The sequence below is a fragment of the Neolamprologus multifasciatus genome, chromosome 18, assembly GCF_963576455.1.
Source record: "Neolamprologus multifasciatus chromosome 18, fNeoMul1.2, whole genome shotgun sequence".
In the NCBI taxonomy this organism is placed as follows: Eukaryota; Metazoa; Chordata; class Actinopteri; order Cichliformes; family Cichlidae; genus Neolamprologus; species Neolamprologus multifasciatus.
In genome coordinates, this window is record NC_140456.1 from 22,383,527 (window position 1) to 22,397,895 (window position 14,369).

At 43.2% G+C, this 14,369-nt stretch overlaps 2 protein-coding genes across 3 annotated transcripts in view; one reads left to right on the forward strand and one right to left on the reverse strand.

Moving 5' to 3' along the window:
- LOC146497900 (protein unc-13 homolog A-like) overlaps positions 1-4,536 on the reverse strand; it is a 33,015-nt gene extending 28,479 nt beyond the window's left edge. For both annotated transcript variants that reach the window (XM_085139649.1, XM_085139648.1), the window contains exon 1: positions 4,188-4,536. In XM_085139649.1, coding sequence (XP_084995775.1) covers positions 4,188-4,209 — 22 coding nt within the window. In that variant the 5' untranslated portion in view covers positions 4,210-4,536. The remainder of the gene's footprint in view (positions 1-4,187) is intronic.
- A 3,540-nt stretch (positions 4,537-8,076) lies between these two features.
- Positions 8,077-14,170, forward strand: btbd2b (BTB (POZ) domain containing 2b). The gene is made up of 9 exons (XM_085139660.1): positions 8,077-8,631; positions 8,736-8,855; positions 10,059-10,215; positions 10,432-10,537; positions 10,634-10,831; positions 10,945-11,137; positions 11,603-11,690; positions 12,310-12,456; positions 13,097-14,170. Exons 1-9 carry the CDS (start codon positions 8,111-8,113, stop codon positions 13,256-13,258), a joined length of 1,692 nt encoding a protein of 563 aa, XP_084995786.1. The 5' UTR covers positions 8,077-8,110; the 3' UTR covers positions 13,259-14,170.
- Positions 14,171-14,369: the final 199 nt, after the last annotated feature.

Consider the following 14,369-nt stretch of genomic DNA (forward strand, 5'->3'; position numbering starts at 1 on the left):
AGCACGGGGGTGGAAACATCATGCTATGGGGCTGTTTTTCTGCCAAGGGGACAGGACGACTGATCCGTGTTAAGGACAGAATGAATGGGGCCAAGTATCGTGAGATTTTGAGCCAAAACCTCCTTCCATCAGTGAGAACTTTGAAGATGAAACGAGGCTGGGTCTTCCAACATGACAATGATCCAAAACACACCGCCCGGGCAACAAAGGAGTGGCTCCGTAAGAAGCATTTGAAAGTCCTGGAGTGGCCTAGCCAGTCTCCAGACCTCAACCCCATAGAAAATCTGTGGCGGGAGTTGAAAGTCCGTGTTGCTCGGCGACAGCCCCAAAACATCACTGCTCTTGAGAAGATCTGCATGGAGGAATGGGCCAAAATACCAGCTACTGTGTGTGCAAACCTGGTAAAGACCTATAGTAAATGTTTGACCTCTGTTATTGCCAACAAAGGTTATGTTACAAAGTATTGAGTTGTATTTTTGTTATTGACCAAATACTTATTTTCCACCCTGATTTACGAATAAATTCTTTACAAATCCTACCATGTGAATTCATGGATTTTTTTTTCACATTCTGTCTCTCACAGTTGAAGTGTACCTCTGGTGCAAATTACTGACCTCTGTCATCATTTTAAGTGGGGGAACTTGCACAATCGGTGGCTGACTAAATACTTTTTTGCCCCACTGTATGGCTTGATTGTGGTTTATTGTACGAGCTTTCAAAGGGAACATCCACCTTCACCACGTGTGATTTTTCAGTATACAGTTAAAGCCCAGGCTCTCCTCTCTCTCTCTCTCTCTCTCTGCAGCACCTTTTTACCAGCCCTGACGTAACGCCCATACATTTTTAATGCTCCACTACCCACTCGCTCTCCTCCATGCAGATCCCCACACTACATGTGTGTGCACATGTTAATAAAACGCCTCGCTGGATTATGCAACCAGATCTTTAAAACAAAAACTATTTTAACACCAATTCACAAATTACTTCACAATACTCTCCACAGGCTTGTCCACACAGAAACCGACCACCATAAAATAAAAACTGCTCTGAGTCAGCAGAGCACTTTCATTTTATTTTATTTTTATGTTTCTATTTCTTGCTTCGCTGTGGCACGCTGTTACGTCAGCAGGTGTGTACGCTTGCTCGCACACACCTGCAGCAATGAGAGTAATGTTAAGCTCCACCACCATTCTTATTGCTAAACACAAATAAATATCCAAACAATGGGTTATCATGTTTGCAATAACATTGATTTTTTTTGTTTTGCCCTGACACTCTGCTTCCTTTTGATGTCTGTAAAAGACAACTGAAAATGAAATTGTTGATTCAATGTTACATCTTTACATTGTTTGGGAAGACCCCATCAGAGCCTGCCTCCTGCTGTGTTTTAATGTCAACACTAACACGGCCCTGGAAAAGCAGCAGTACGTAAAAGAAGGATCAATAAAAAGTGAATTGGATTTTCAGTGGCAGAAATGATAGCATGCAATCATAAATCTCTCTGACAGTGAGCGTTATGATGAGAAATACTCTGCAAACAACATTTCATCACAGCTGCACGCCAACTCAGCTGTCAGCACAATAAATAAAAATTTTATTTATTTATTTTTTGGTATGTATCTCTGACATGCCAGCAATTTCATCTGGTGTGCCAGAAATCTGGACAGGCTCACAGATGAATGATGACACTTCATTAGACATATATAACATGATATATGTCAATCTTTCCAGAATGTATCTGTTATTGTCTTACGTCAGGGGCTTTTTCCTGGTAAAAGGAAGTTTTTCCTTCCCACTGTTGCCAAGTCGTTGCTCATATGGGGTCGTCTGATTGTTGGTGTTTTCTCTCTATTTTTGTACCGCCTTTACCTTTCAATATACAGCGCCTTGAGGTGACTGCTGTTGTGATTTGGCGCTATATAAATAAAGCTTTATTGATATGAATTATTAAAAGCTATACATCTACCATAATTAGCAGTTATGGTCATAAGATTTTATGACCAGCTTGTCTGAACTGCAGGTTATGGGTGAAGTCAAAGATGTTTCAACAGTCATCGTGTGAATAAACGACTTCTAACTAGCTGGTTTCCTTTAACAAAGAGGATATGTGGCACAATCTTAAATACTCAATGGTAAATTTTGCACAGCCCAGTTTCCTCAGGCAGAAACTTCAATCAGGAAGTACCTCTGACACAGCAGAGTCTAACTTAATGGATATAAGCGGATTGCCAAGAAAACAGAGACTCGACAGGGAATCAACAAACGCCTCAACTTGAACTGTCAGGGAATATAAAATAGATTGACGGTGAGCTGAGTTCAGCCATCCAGTGACAGAAACGAGGGATGACATGACTCAAACAGACAGTGCCTTATACTGAAGGATCACATATACATGAGATCTGCAGCAGCCCCTGCAGTTGCTGATAGTGTCAGTCCCTAATTTAGTGTCCAAATCGAGAGGACAGGGAGAATAAGTGGACTTCAGAGTACAGTATGTGGGATATCTGCTGGAAAAGAAGCCAAGTTTTTCAGAGTTAATCTGTATCAGTGTCTGAATTCTGCTTGGTCGGCAGATGCGCCAAAGAAATGCTGCCTATTCGAGAGGCATGAAGTACTGTGGAGGCCAGAAATAGCTCCAGTCAGGTAAGCATGAATGATGTAAGCGGAACAGAAAAAGGGCCCGCTGCCAAGTCTCGTAGACTACAACACTGACAGCCGCAGCCAGTGTTTATGAATGAATAACCCTCAGCGTCTTAATGACACTTGGGACTGACTCAGAGCAGGAACAGTCAGTGGGTGGACCCGGTGGGACAAGATGTGGTGGGCTGGCATCCATAATGGGCCTGCCATATCAAAGGTGACTTCACAAACCACTTAACTTCTCTTTTGTCCTTACGCTGCCACTAACACACATGTGACAGCTGCCTAGAGCTTACATACACTGTATGTCTACACTACAGCCCAACCCTTGATCTGTTTTAGAGGCTGTATTAGTCACAGCTAGTGACTAGAGTCTAGTCAAGTAAAAATGACAAATATTCAGTAGTGCACTTGTGCATAGGCTCATCTGGGCTTTCTTTACACGTCACCTTTAAGCTATGTAAAAAGTAGAAAGCAGGTACCCATTAAATTACTTTGGAATGACTTTAAACTGAAAGCTTCAGTTTCATTTCATGTTTCATGGCATCTTAAAGACCAGACCAATGTAGATGAATAATTACAAGACACTGAGAGCCCTGGCTGGAACTTTCTTAGAGGACAACTTGCTCTTCAACACCAATTTTGCTTAAATTCCATCTACTGACTACAGTTTTTAAACAGTTTTGGGTTTTTTGAGGTGGCAAGTTTTTGCTGATTCAGCCCCAATCTATCATCAAACTATGCCAAAAACGCACTTGAGAACAACCGCGTGTCTCTCTGTAAAATCTCCCCCCGCCTCTCTCACCCTCTCCTCGTGTGCGTTCACCGCGCCCTGGATGTGAAGCTGGAGGTTCCAGCTTATGAGCAATCACAGCAGATGCTTATTCATGGCGCGGAGAGGCAACAGTATCAGCATCAGGTGCTTTCGGGGAGTCTGGTGGGAGGAGGTGACGCATCGCTTGAGGGAAAACGCGCAGAAGTGACGCGCACCTCCAGACTACCGCCAGTATTCCCTCACGGTGAACGGGGGAGGAGGCGAGGGGTGCGGCAGCGGCAGGGGCTTTTCCTCGTCTTCCTCCTCCTCCTCCTCCTCCTCTTTGGACTGCCCACGCATGAATGAATGAAGTGGATGACACACACGCAGGCTTACACCGGGCAACCGCAACAGTGCGAGCCGGGAGAGGAAGCAGCGGTTCTCCCCGGGCTTACAGAAAGTCAAAGAGCCCGTTCATGCTTTCTACTACAAACAGTCACAACTGCTTGTTTTTCATGTCAGACATACCTGAGCACAGACAGCGCTGAACAAACACACACGGTGCTGCCGAAAGTATCCCAGTGGTGTTCCCCACGCAATGAACGTGCTGTTTCTGCTCTGAGATTTAATGACTATTCAGCACAATAGCTTGGGACACACACACGCATACACATACACACTTTTGCTGGGAGCTGATAGCCCGCAGGCTCTGTCAGACAGCAGGTGCAGTTAGTAATACTTCAATAACATGAAACACGCAGGCTTTCACGGCCTCTTTCATTTCCCCTCTTACCTCCCACACACAGCAGGGACATCTCTGGTAGCGGTGTTGAGCGTCCCCGGCTGTCCTCTACTCAGACTCCGTGATTTTGTTTGGTCAGTCCGTCCGTTAAAAAAAATTAAAATTAAAAAAGCCCCGTTAAAAACCGTTACCGTAAAAGGTAACGGAAACAAATCAGCACCATCTCGGAAGCGTGTCGTCTCCTCCTCTGCGGGGCTGTTGCTCTTTTGGCAGGACAAGAAAGACACACAGAAGTGAATTCCTCGCCCCCCCTCCTCTGCATTGCCTCAGCTCTCCTCCGCCGCCGCTGCTCCTCCTGCGCGCACAGCCATCTTGTTTCAGCAGCAGCACCCTCCGCGCGAGGACAGTTCCCCCGCGCCGTGCCGCCCTGACGTCACGGGTGATGAGTAGCAGCCAGAAGGGGAGGCGGGAAGGTGGGGTAATTAATAATATCGCTTTGGCTGATGTAATGTACTCAATGAACAATATGGCGACCAGGAATTTCCATTCACTGCTTCGGAGAGAAAGTTGTCCAGTATTTTTCTCAGTTCACATCCGAGGCTGGATCAGGTGGTAACATCAACATCAGGTGGTGCTTTCATTTAGCAAGTTAGCATCCATGGTCTTTTTTTTTTCTTTTTTTTTTTAAAGTCATGTATATGGAAAATACACCAAGTGATGAAGTAAATAATCGAATCCCATCCAATAGCACTTAACCCTTTAACTTAGCCCTCTTTTCGGTGTGTTGATAGGGGTTTCACAGCAGATCCACTATCATGTTCAGAAATCAGTCTGAAAATAGAGTTTCACTGTATAACTGTCAGTTAGTGCAGCCCCCAAAAAGCATCACTGCAGTATCCGCTGAAAATATTCAGGAGGTCATCCACTTGTCCACAGAACTTTGTACCCTCATGGTAAAAAAAGAAAGTGCACCCTATCCAACCTAAGCTTTTACACATCAGGAAGCACTAAAAAATGATCTAGTCTGTAAGTTAGCTAAATACTACCTGAGATGATCAATAACATCAATATTTAAAGAAAGAAGAAGCAGGTTGTGAGAAACTATGCACACTGTAAATATCAACACTACACCGAGTTCTTTTGATTCCTCAGAGGCATCCGATAGAAGACAAAACACTGCTCAGTAGACCATTTAACACTTTATTACTCTTTCACATTACTTCTAGAAGGGATATGCGTCCTGCATGACATGCTGCCATGGATCTCAAAATGCTGGTGTGCCCCTAACAGTTTTATTACAGAAGCTACTACTATTATACTACTATTATAGTCTAAACAACAGTGTCTCAGTAACTTTCCACTAGAGATGGTCCCCTCTTATCTACATTTTCCCAGGCAAGCGTGAGTGAGAGTCTGCAGCTTTCTACTTCCCAAGGACACATGGTCTCATGCCTTTATTTTTCAGGGCTGTGTCCACTTAATACTACACTATATAACTTTATAACACTTATTATTACTAAAAAGCATAGCATTATTGAGGCACTGCAAATATTTAATTCCAACAACACCTATGATTAAGTAGCTCATAGAAGCCTTTTAGAAGCAATAAATTGGAGTAATCATTGTCTGTATGACTTTATCAGTCTCTCCCATCCTTGTGGAGGAAACCTGGCCCACTCTTCTTTACGGCGTTGTTGCAGTTTGTTGACATTTGCAGGAATTTGATAGTGCTCTTAACGTCCCACTGCAGCTTTTCAGTCAGGTTGAGGTCTGGATTTTGACTGAGCCATTACAAAACGTTTTTTATTTTCAGCCATTCTATTGTAGATTTGCTGCTGTGCCTCCCTGGGATCACATTCCTGGTCCAGTTTAAGCCAAGCTTTCACTGTCAGACAGATGGCCTAACATTTGACTCTAGAATACCTTGGTGTACAGAGGAGTTCATGGTCAACTCAATGACTACAAGGTGCCCAGGTCCTGTTGATGCAAGACAAGACTAAATCATCAACCCTCCGCCACTGTCAAAGAGCCCAACACCAAACCAGTACATGGTTCCTGTGGTTTGTTCAGATGCAACTCTTTCAAAAGCGTTTTGTTATTACTGCAAGCATAGGTCCACATCCAAAGCATCTGGTCTAACATTCCCACAAAGTCTTTCTACAGTTTCAGGACTATTCAGGTACAGCGTTGTACTCTTTGACTAGAGTTTCATTAGTCCACCCCTGTGCATCCATGAGAACAAGCCCAGCACACATTCAAGCACATTCAAATTTGTAAATGTGTGCTATAGGTGGATAAAGTACTACAACATTGGCTATAATCTCTTTTTTTGTTTTGTTTTTTGCCAGACCAACAAAGAAAGTGTCACAATGGAGATGGAGACAGAAAAAAGGGCTTTGCTGTGGAATAGGTGCTATCAAACAGGCATCTCAGGGGTTTGTCAAAGGATGACGAGCAAGGAAGATGGTAAAAGTGGTGAAATGCAAAGACTGCAAAACATAGACTCAGTTGAGTCACACTAAGAGACAGTAAGATGAAATATAGACAGTGCCAAGTGACAGCTAATGTGTGCAAGAGTATATACATGAAATAGTTAAAGGTGATAAAAAATGTTGTGGTCTGAACAGCTGCTCATGAAGCAAATATCCAAAAAAGCGATTATCATCATTATTTTGAGTCTTGTGAAAATTAATTATTATTGGTGCACATGAAAGTGATATAAATCAACTTATCTGTCAGTTTAAAAAGACAGATAAGTGGATCCATATCACAAAATATAAACTCTGGCTGCCTTTTGTTCCTTTCTCTTTCAACATGATCCCATACTGCTTCAATAGTGTTGAGGTCTGACTCTGGGGAGGCCAGTCAATGACTGATAGTGTTCTATTGTGTGTTTTTCTTTATCCAGGTATGCGTTCACTGTGTTGTCAGTGTGTTTGAGATCACTTTCATACTGAAAAATGAAGTTATTGCCAGTCAGACACTTTACAGATGGTAGTGCTTGGTAGATCAACCCCCAACGGTACCTTTCGGACCAGTTCTTTTGTAATTTGGCGCACCTCAGCCCTTTGCATCTCTCATTCTCTCTGTTGTTCACATTTCTCTCTCTCTCTCTCTCTCTCTCTCTCTCTCACTCTCTCTCTCCATATATATATATATATATATATATATATATATATATATATATATATATATATATATATATATATATATATATATATATATATATATATGTAGTTTTTAAGCCTGCCACGTCTTCTTTTGTCTTTTGTCCTCCACTTGTCCTATATCTTCAGTTTTTTTAAGGACACACTGTACACCGTGCTCAGATATGCCAAGGTTTCAGCTAATAGCTTTTTTGGAATTACCTAATCACTGCAAAAATGCTATTTTATGCCTGTCAGACTGTGTTATCTTTTGCCTTGTTTGCAGATTCATTCAACATTCAGCATTCTTTTGAAAATGGCCAGGTACACATACAAGAAAGTCTGGCCACTTGGAAGCAAAATATAAAGAAATAAGGTGTGGCTCAAGGATTTTGCACACTACTGTCTGTTGGCTTGTTTAGAAATACATTGCTTGGGCAGCTATGATATTAATTTACAAAATATTCCACATTCTTCTCACAAATATAGTATAATATTGTGTTCTTTCAGATCATTTTCTGTACTACTTTTAGTTGCATGGTTGTGCACTGTTTTGTTTCTTGTATCACGCTTGTGTGTAAAAAGCCTTTAACGCCTTTTCCAATTGTTCTCCACTGATGATTATTGAAAAAGTAGCTTTTAATCAAGTGTGGGGTGGGGGTTTAACGAGGTATTACGCAAACAATAAAAATACCCACTGGTGCAGATTATAGCTTGCAGTACTCGTGATAAACGCTAGGGGGAAGCAAAAAGCAGATGTGACTGTTGAGCCTGCTAGAAATAAATAAACAGAGGAAGTGTGTTGTTTACGCCTACTCTGGGTTCAAGATGGCTACTGGAGACAACAGCGGCAGGCCTCCTTGCCTCAGTTTCTCTGGTCCGGGTCCTTTGGGAAACAGCCAACCCAGCAATAGTGTTTTCTCCATGCCCGCATCCAACGGCGGAGGGGTCGGTGCAGCTGGGGGGCCGCAGGGAGCCGCGAGGCGGCCCAACCCGCAGCTTGGGCCTGGAGGGGGAGACGGCAACGGTGTTTCGACCGGAACTCAACCGACTGCGCAGAACTCTCTGCAGCAGCCCGTTGCGGCAGGTGCTGCGGCAGCCGGAGCAATGGCCTCTCCGGCGTCCAACATGGCAAGCACCGCGGCGTCAAACGCCTCTCCGGCGGCGGCACCGACGGCCACTCCGGCGGCCGCCTCCGTGCTGGTGTACCGAGAGCCAGTGTACAACTGGCAGGCAACGAAGAGCACCGTGAAAGAGAGGTTCGCTTTCCTCTTCAACAACGAGGTGCTCAGTGACGTTCATTTTTTAGTGGGCAAGGGGATGGGAGTTCAAAGGATACCGGCACACAGGTAAGAGGATTAAGAGGGGGGGGGGGGGGGGGGGGGGGGAGAAGAGGCTCTGCAAGCAGCTCTGCAAGCGACTTTATCCCCGCCTCTGTCTCTGCTGCTGTCAGGTTCGTTCTGGCTGTGGGCAGCGCAGTGTTTGATGCCATGTTCAACGGGGGAATGGCGACCACGTCAACGGAGATCGAGCTCCCAGATGTGGAACCAGCTGCCTTTTTGGCCTTGCTAAAGTAAGGAGCTGAGTGTCTTTAACACGACGCTCACCTTAAAGTGGGCGTGGTTTTATACCGATCAGTCACAACATTAAAACCCATGACAGGGATACCTGACAATGGGACCTGTAAGGCATTGGTATATGTTAGGCTATGGGGGGCGGTCAGCACCTGAGTGTGGCTTGTTGGAAAGCACAGAAAGTAAGGACATTTGTGTTTGTTTGATTTCTTTCTTTGTCTTCTACCGTTGGGGAGCCTTCTTATTTCCCTTTAAGTGGTGCCACGATTGTAAGGAAAATGCATTTGTGGATTGCAGTGATGGAAAACTTGCCAAATCTGGTCTGGGGCTGAACTCTATCCTCCAAGATGACCGCACTTGCTCCCACAGAGTGGGGTTTATCAGAGAATTTGGAAGTAAAGAATTTGGAAGTAAAGAGGATTGAATGGCCGGCCTGCAGCCCTGATCTCAACCCCACTGAACCCTTGTGGGATCAGCCTGGACATGCTGTTCATGCCAGAGTGACCAGCACAACTGCACTGGCTGATATTCACACTCTCACCTCTGCTGCTCAACCCACAAAGGCATCTTCCTTACAAATGTGGAAATAAACTGGCTTTTTTGTGTTTAGTTGATAACTTAATTGTGGTAACAATGGTATAAGGATTTTGCCAAGAAACATTGTTACCACAATTAAGTTATCAACTAAACACAAATTTCCTTACTTTTTTTGCTAAGTTTAGAAAAGTGGGTCGGAGCATCTCCAGCAGGCCTTGGCAGAACTGGGAACCCATAAGATTAAGCAGTGAGTTAGTGACAGGGTCATGAATAACCAAAGGCTCAAGGGGGAACAAAAACGCATAAATCTAAAAATTGCTGTAGTTGCTGGTTATAATAGATTGGTTCATTGCAGCTCACTGAATACTGGTCAGAGTGGCCGTGCAGACTCCTGTCCACTGACAATAGCTTAAAGCAGGCATCAGAACTGCATCAGTGGAGGAACATGACCTCATTCAATAAATGTGTTGAGGTTAGAAGAAGGTAAGCTGGCAGGTGCATTGAGCACCTGCCAGCTCAGCTGTTTGGTGGCAAGATATTGGGCTGGTGCTGTTAATGTTGTGTCTGATCTGCTGCTATTCATAATCGTAATTGAATATTAGGGCATATACACATGCACAGTAACTGTAATGCAATAACATGTGTAATCTGCCATCTTTCTGCAGGTTTCTCTACTCTGATGAAGTCCAGATCGGGCCTGAGACGGTGATGACCACACTCTATACGGCAAAGAAGTATGCAGTTCCAGCCCTGGAGGCTCACTGTGTGGAGTTCCTGAAGAAGAACCTCAGAGCAGACAATGCTTTCATGCTGCTGACACAGGTCTGCCTTTGAAAAATGGCTCCACCTTTTGGCTTTTGAGTGCAATACTGTATTTTCAGCATTCCTGTGCAGAGCATGTGTTAACGATTTAGTCCATCTTATTGAACTTCAAGTTACACATGTCTAAGCATAAACTACGCTACAACCCTTGCAGATTGCAACTGTCATCTTAAACCTTTAAGTTATCTGTGTATTCAAAATAATTTGTAATTTCAGGCACGGTTGTTTGATGAGCCACAGCTTGCCAGCCTCTGCTTGGAAAATATTGACAAGAACACTGGAGACGCGCTTGCCGCTGAAGGCTTCACAGACATAGATCTGGGTAATTTGTCTTTGTTATTGTGAGCGCCATTGTGTCCAAGTTTTGTATTTCAGAGTAACAGTGTAATATTTTTTTTGTCATCCTTTTCTTCTCTAGACACACTGGTGGCAGTTTTGGAGAGAGATACTCTGGGAGTGAGGGAGGTGCGTTTGTTTAGTGCTGCAGTTCGTTGGGCCGAGGCCGAGGCGCACAGGCAGCAGTTGCAGCCAACGCCCGAAAACAAGCGTAAAGTCCTGGGAAAAGCTCTCACACTCATCCGGTTCCCTCTCATGACCATCGAGGAGTTTGCTGCAGGTGGATGGGAACATTTTTAATCAGTTTTCTAAAAAGCATTTCCCTCTCCTGTAAACACACACTATGATTTAGTCTTTGACGTGTGTCCTCGGGTTGCATCCCTTTCCCTCCAGGTCCAGCACAGTCCAGTATCCTGACTGACCGGGAGGTGGTGAGTCTCTTCCTGCACTTCACAGTCAACCCGAAGCCACACGTAGATTTCATTGACCGCCCTCGCTGCTGTCTCCGCGGAAAGGAGTGCAGCATCACACGTTTTGGTCAGGTGGAGAGCCGCTGGGGCTACAGCGGCACAAGTGACCGCATACGGTGAGTCAGGAGCGTTTTAAAACCATAACTATAGATTCTGTCTTTTTACGAAAAACGTAAAATATGAAAATATGGCGTCATGTATAAATATGACAAGTAATTCAACAAAAGGTTAATAAGGTGAATGAGTGAAAGTATTAAAAATACTATTAAAAAGTATTTTTCAAAATACAAAATCAGTCAAGACTACATAATTTAAAAAAAAAACTTTTTAAAAAGTTACTTTTTCATCCACTGCCATTAACACAACATGACAGTATAATCAAATTCACCATGTTCTTTGAAAAAAATGATAAGTTTATTGAAATGAGGCCTGGATGTAACTAATAATACTAACAGTGGTCGTATGGCCTCAGTTTGATGAGCTTTTTCTGTAATCACATGCAGTACTGGCTAGAAAACTAAAGAAGGAACATGTTTATATTCTATATATATTTTTTATTTTTTTATTTTTGTTATTCACAGGTTCTCTGTAAACAGAAGGATATTCGTGGTTGGTTTTGGGCTATATGGCTCAATACACGGACCCACAGATTATCAAGTCAACATACAGGTATGGTCTTTAAAACCTTTCTCTCTAAACATATTCTTGTTGGTTTTCCTCTTTGGTGTGAATATGATAATCACAGTTGCGTATGGCCCAAAAAATCTGCACCCTTTAGTTACCCTTTGGAAAAAGAGGAACCCTTGAACTGGTTCTAAAGGAACCCCAGGGTACTTTGCGGCGGTGATAATGTGATCAAACCTCAATCCAACCCAACTACCTGGTGTACCCTGCAAGTTCAGCTAGATGCCTTCTTGTAGCCTGGGATGCTTTATATTCTGGGATGCAGCACAGTGCACAAACTGTAGCAGCTAGCCAGAGAATGAACTGAGGCCTCACTTGGAGTTGGAGACTTTTATCCATTAGTTCAGAGCACATCATCTTCTTCCCATGTTTGTTTTTGTTAATTGCATCTCAGACAATAAGTAGACCGAACAGCCTCACGTGGTTTGTAATGATGCATTTTGGTCCGCTTGGAGTTTTCTCTTCAGGAAAAGAAATCACACCATTTGGTAAAAACTGCAAAGTCCTCATCAACTGATTCATAGCAGAGTAAACAAGCAGTTATTGTGAAAAGCTGCCTGCTTTTCTGTCTGGTTGTAATGGAGGTGGTATATGCATTTTCCAGATCATTCACACAGACAGTAACACAGTGCTGGGGCAGAACGACACAGGCTTCAGCTGTGATGGCTCAGCAAACACCTTCAGAGTCATGTTCAAAGAGCCAGTGGAGATCCTACCCAATGTCAACTACACTGCCTGTGCCACACTCAAGGTATGTAATGTCAAAAACTTTTAATACTTGAAGCAGGAAAGCATAAGTACTGCACTTTTCAGCATATTTTTCCAATTTATTTAATTTTTTCAATTTTGACAAGGACATGTCCTTCAATGTACGTATATAACAAATATGTAGGGCTGCTTTCCTGCATTTGCTCAGTATGGCATTTATTACTTTTAGGCTGGACAACTGCAATTCATTACTATCAGGCTGTCCTAGAAACTCCTTGAAAAGTCTTCAGTGGTTGATCCAAAATGACTACTGACACGGACTAGAAAGAGAAAGGGAATTTTTCCCATACAATCTTCTATTCATTGGCTCTTCACAGCATATAGTTAGGGCTGGATCAGGTGATCTTGAATCATTTAATCATTAGTTATTATCAATGTCTGGCTCTCTCTCTCCTTTGGTGTTTTTTCCTCTCTTTCCCTCCCATCACCCCAACCAGTCATGGCAGATGGCTGCCCCTCCCTGAGCCTGGTTTCTTCCTGTTAAAAGGGAGTTTTTTCCTTCCCGTTGTTGCCAGGTGCTTGCTCGTAGGGAGTTGTTTGATTGTTGGGCTTTTCTTTATTTCCTGTTGTTGTGATTTGGCACTATATGTAAATAAAACTGAGTTTAATTTTCTGTCTTACAGGGTCCAGACTCTCATTATGGCACTAAGGGAATGCGAAAGGTAACTCACGAGTCGTCATCCACTGGCACAAAGACATGTTTCACCTTCTGCTACGCAGCAGGCAACAACAATGGAACCTCCGTAGAGGACGGACAGATTCCCGAGGTCATCTTCTACACATAGTCACCTCAGACATTGCAACAATCTTCCATCAAATGTGACAACCGTGACACCAGCGAGCGCAGGGCCGCACCTCAGCAGCTGTACTGGGGACTAATCTGTCAGACTTCATACTGTTCCCTCCATATCGTGCACAACTGTTGGCAACATGGGAAGGCAAACAGCCTGGAAGCGTTGTAGGTCACTACATGGGTCAAAGCTTGTCATTTGAGATGTCTTTCTCCTTCTCAGTGGCTTTCCTTTATCCCATTGTGTTATATTGACACTAGCCTCTGAAATTGACTGGAACCGACTCCACTTAGAAACAAGAGGGAAGGAGAAGCCTCTCAGATTATTCACAGTATCAGTGCCACTGCTGTGGATTGATAAAGGCTTAAACTGTATGATTCCTCTTTCTGTGCTCCACAGCATTAACACAGAGGAGAGTCTCAACTGTATGAATGTACAGTTTATCAGATTTGCCAAGAAAAGATCCTCATCACTGTTTAGTACAGACTAGAATCCCACATTAGCTGTAACTTCCACATACTGACAGACCTCATAGGCTTTATGAAATCTTGGTAAATTTGAACCAAACTTCATTTTAATCTTAACAATATGGTTAGGGGTAAGAATGATTACTTTTTGGGTTTCTACATACAGTACAATCTGTGATTTCTTGTGTCCTTGCTTGGTAGTTGCCTATATCCAAGATAACCTTGCACTTCTTGGCCTTGCATATGTTAATTTGGTTGTTGTATGGATGCACACTAACTCTTCAGATATGTTTCTTTTATGCTTTGTTTTAAAAAGTGTGGGTGGAACAGCTTTCCAGTCTCGGTATGGAAGTGAGAGGGTTGTATATTAAAGTGGCATTTATTAACATTATATATGTAACTTGAATTGAGCATCGATTAAAGAGTGAAGAAAAAACAATTATTGTCCTTGTATTTTGTCTGCAAGATGGAGAGAACTGGAGAAAATCTTCACCCACAGCGCAAAATATTTGACTCCTCTAGTCTGAAGGAAAAAAAATTCACCTGCAACCACAGACAGAACATATATATCATCCTCTTAACTACCAGACCTCACTTACTGAAGTCAAAGTAAACAGAGAAAGGAAAAAAAAAAAAGT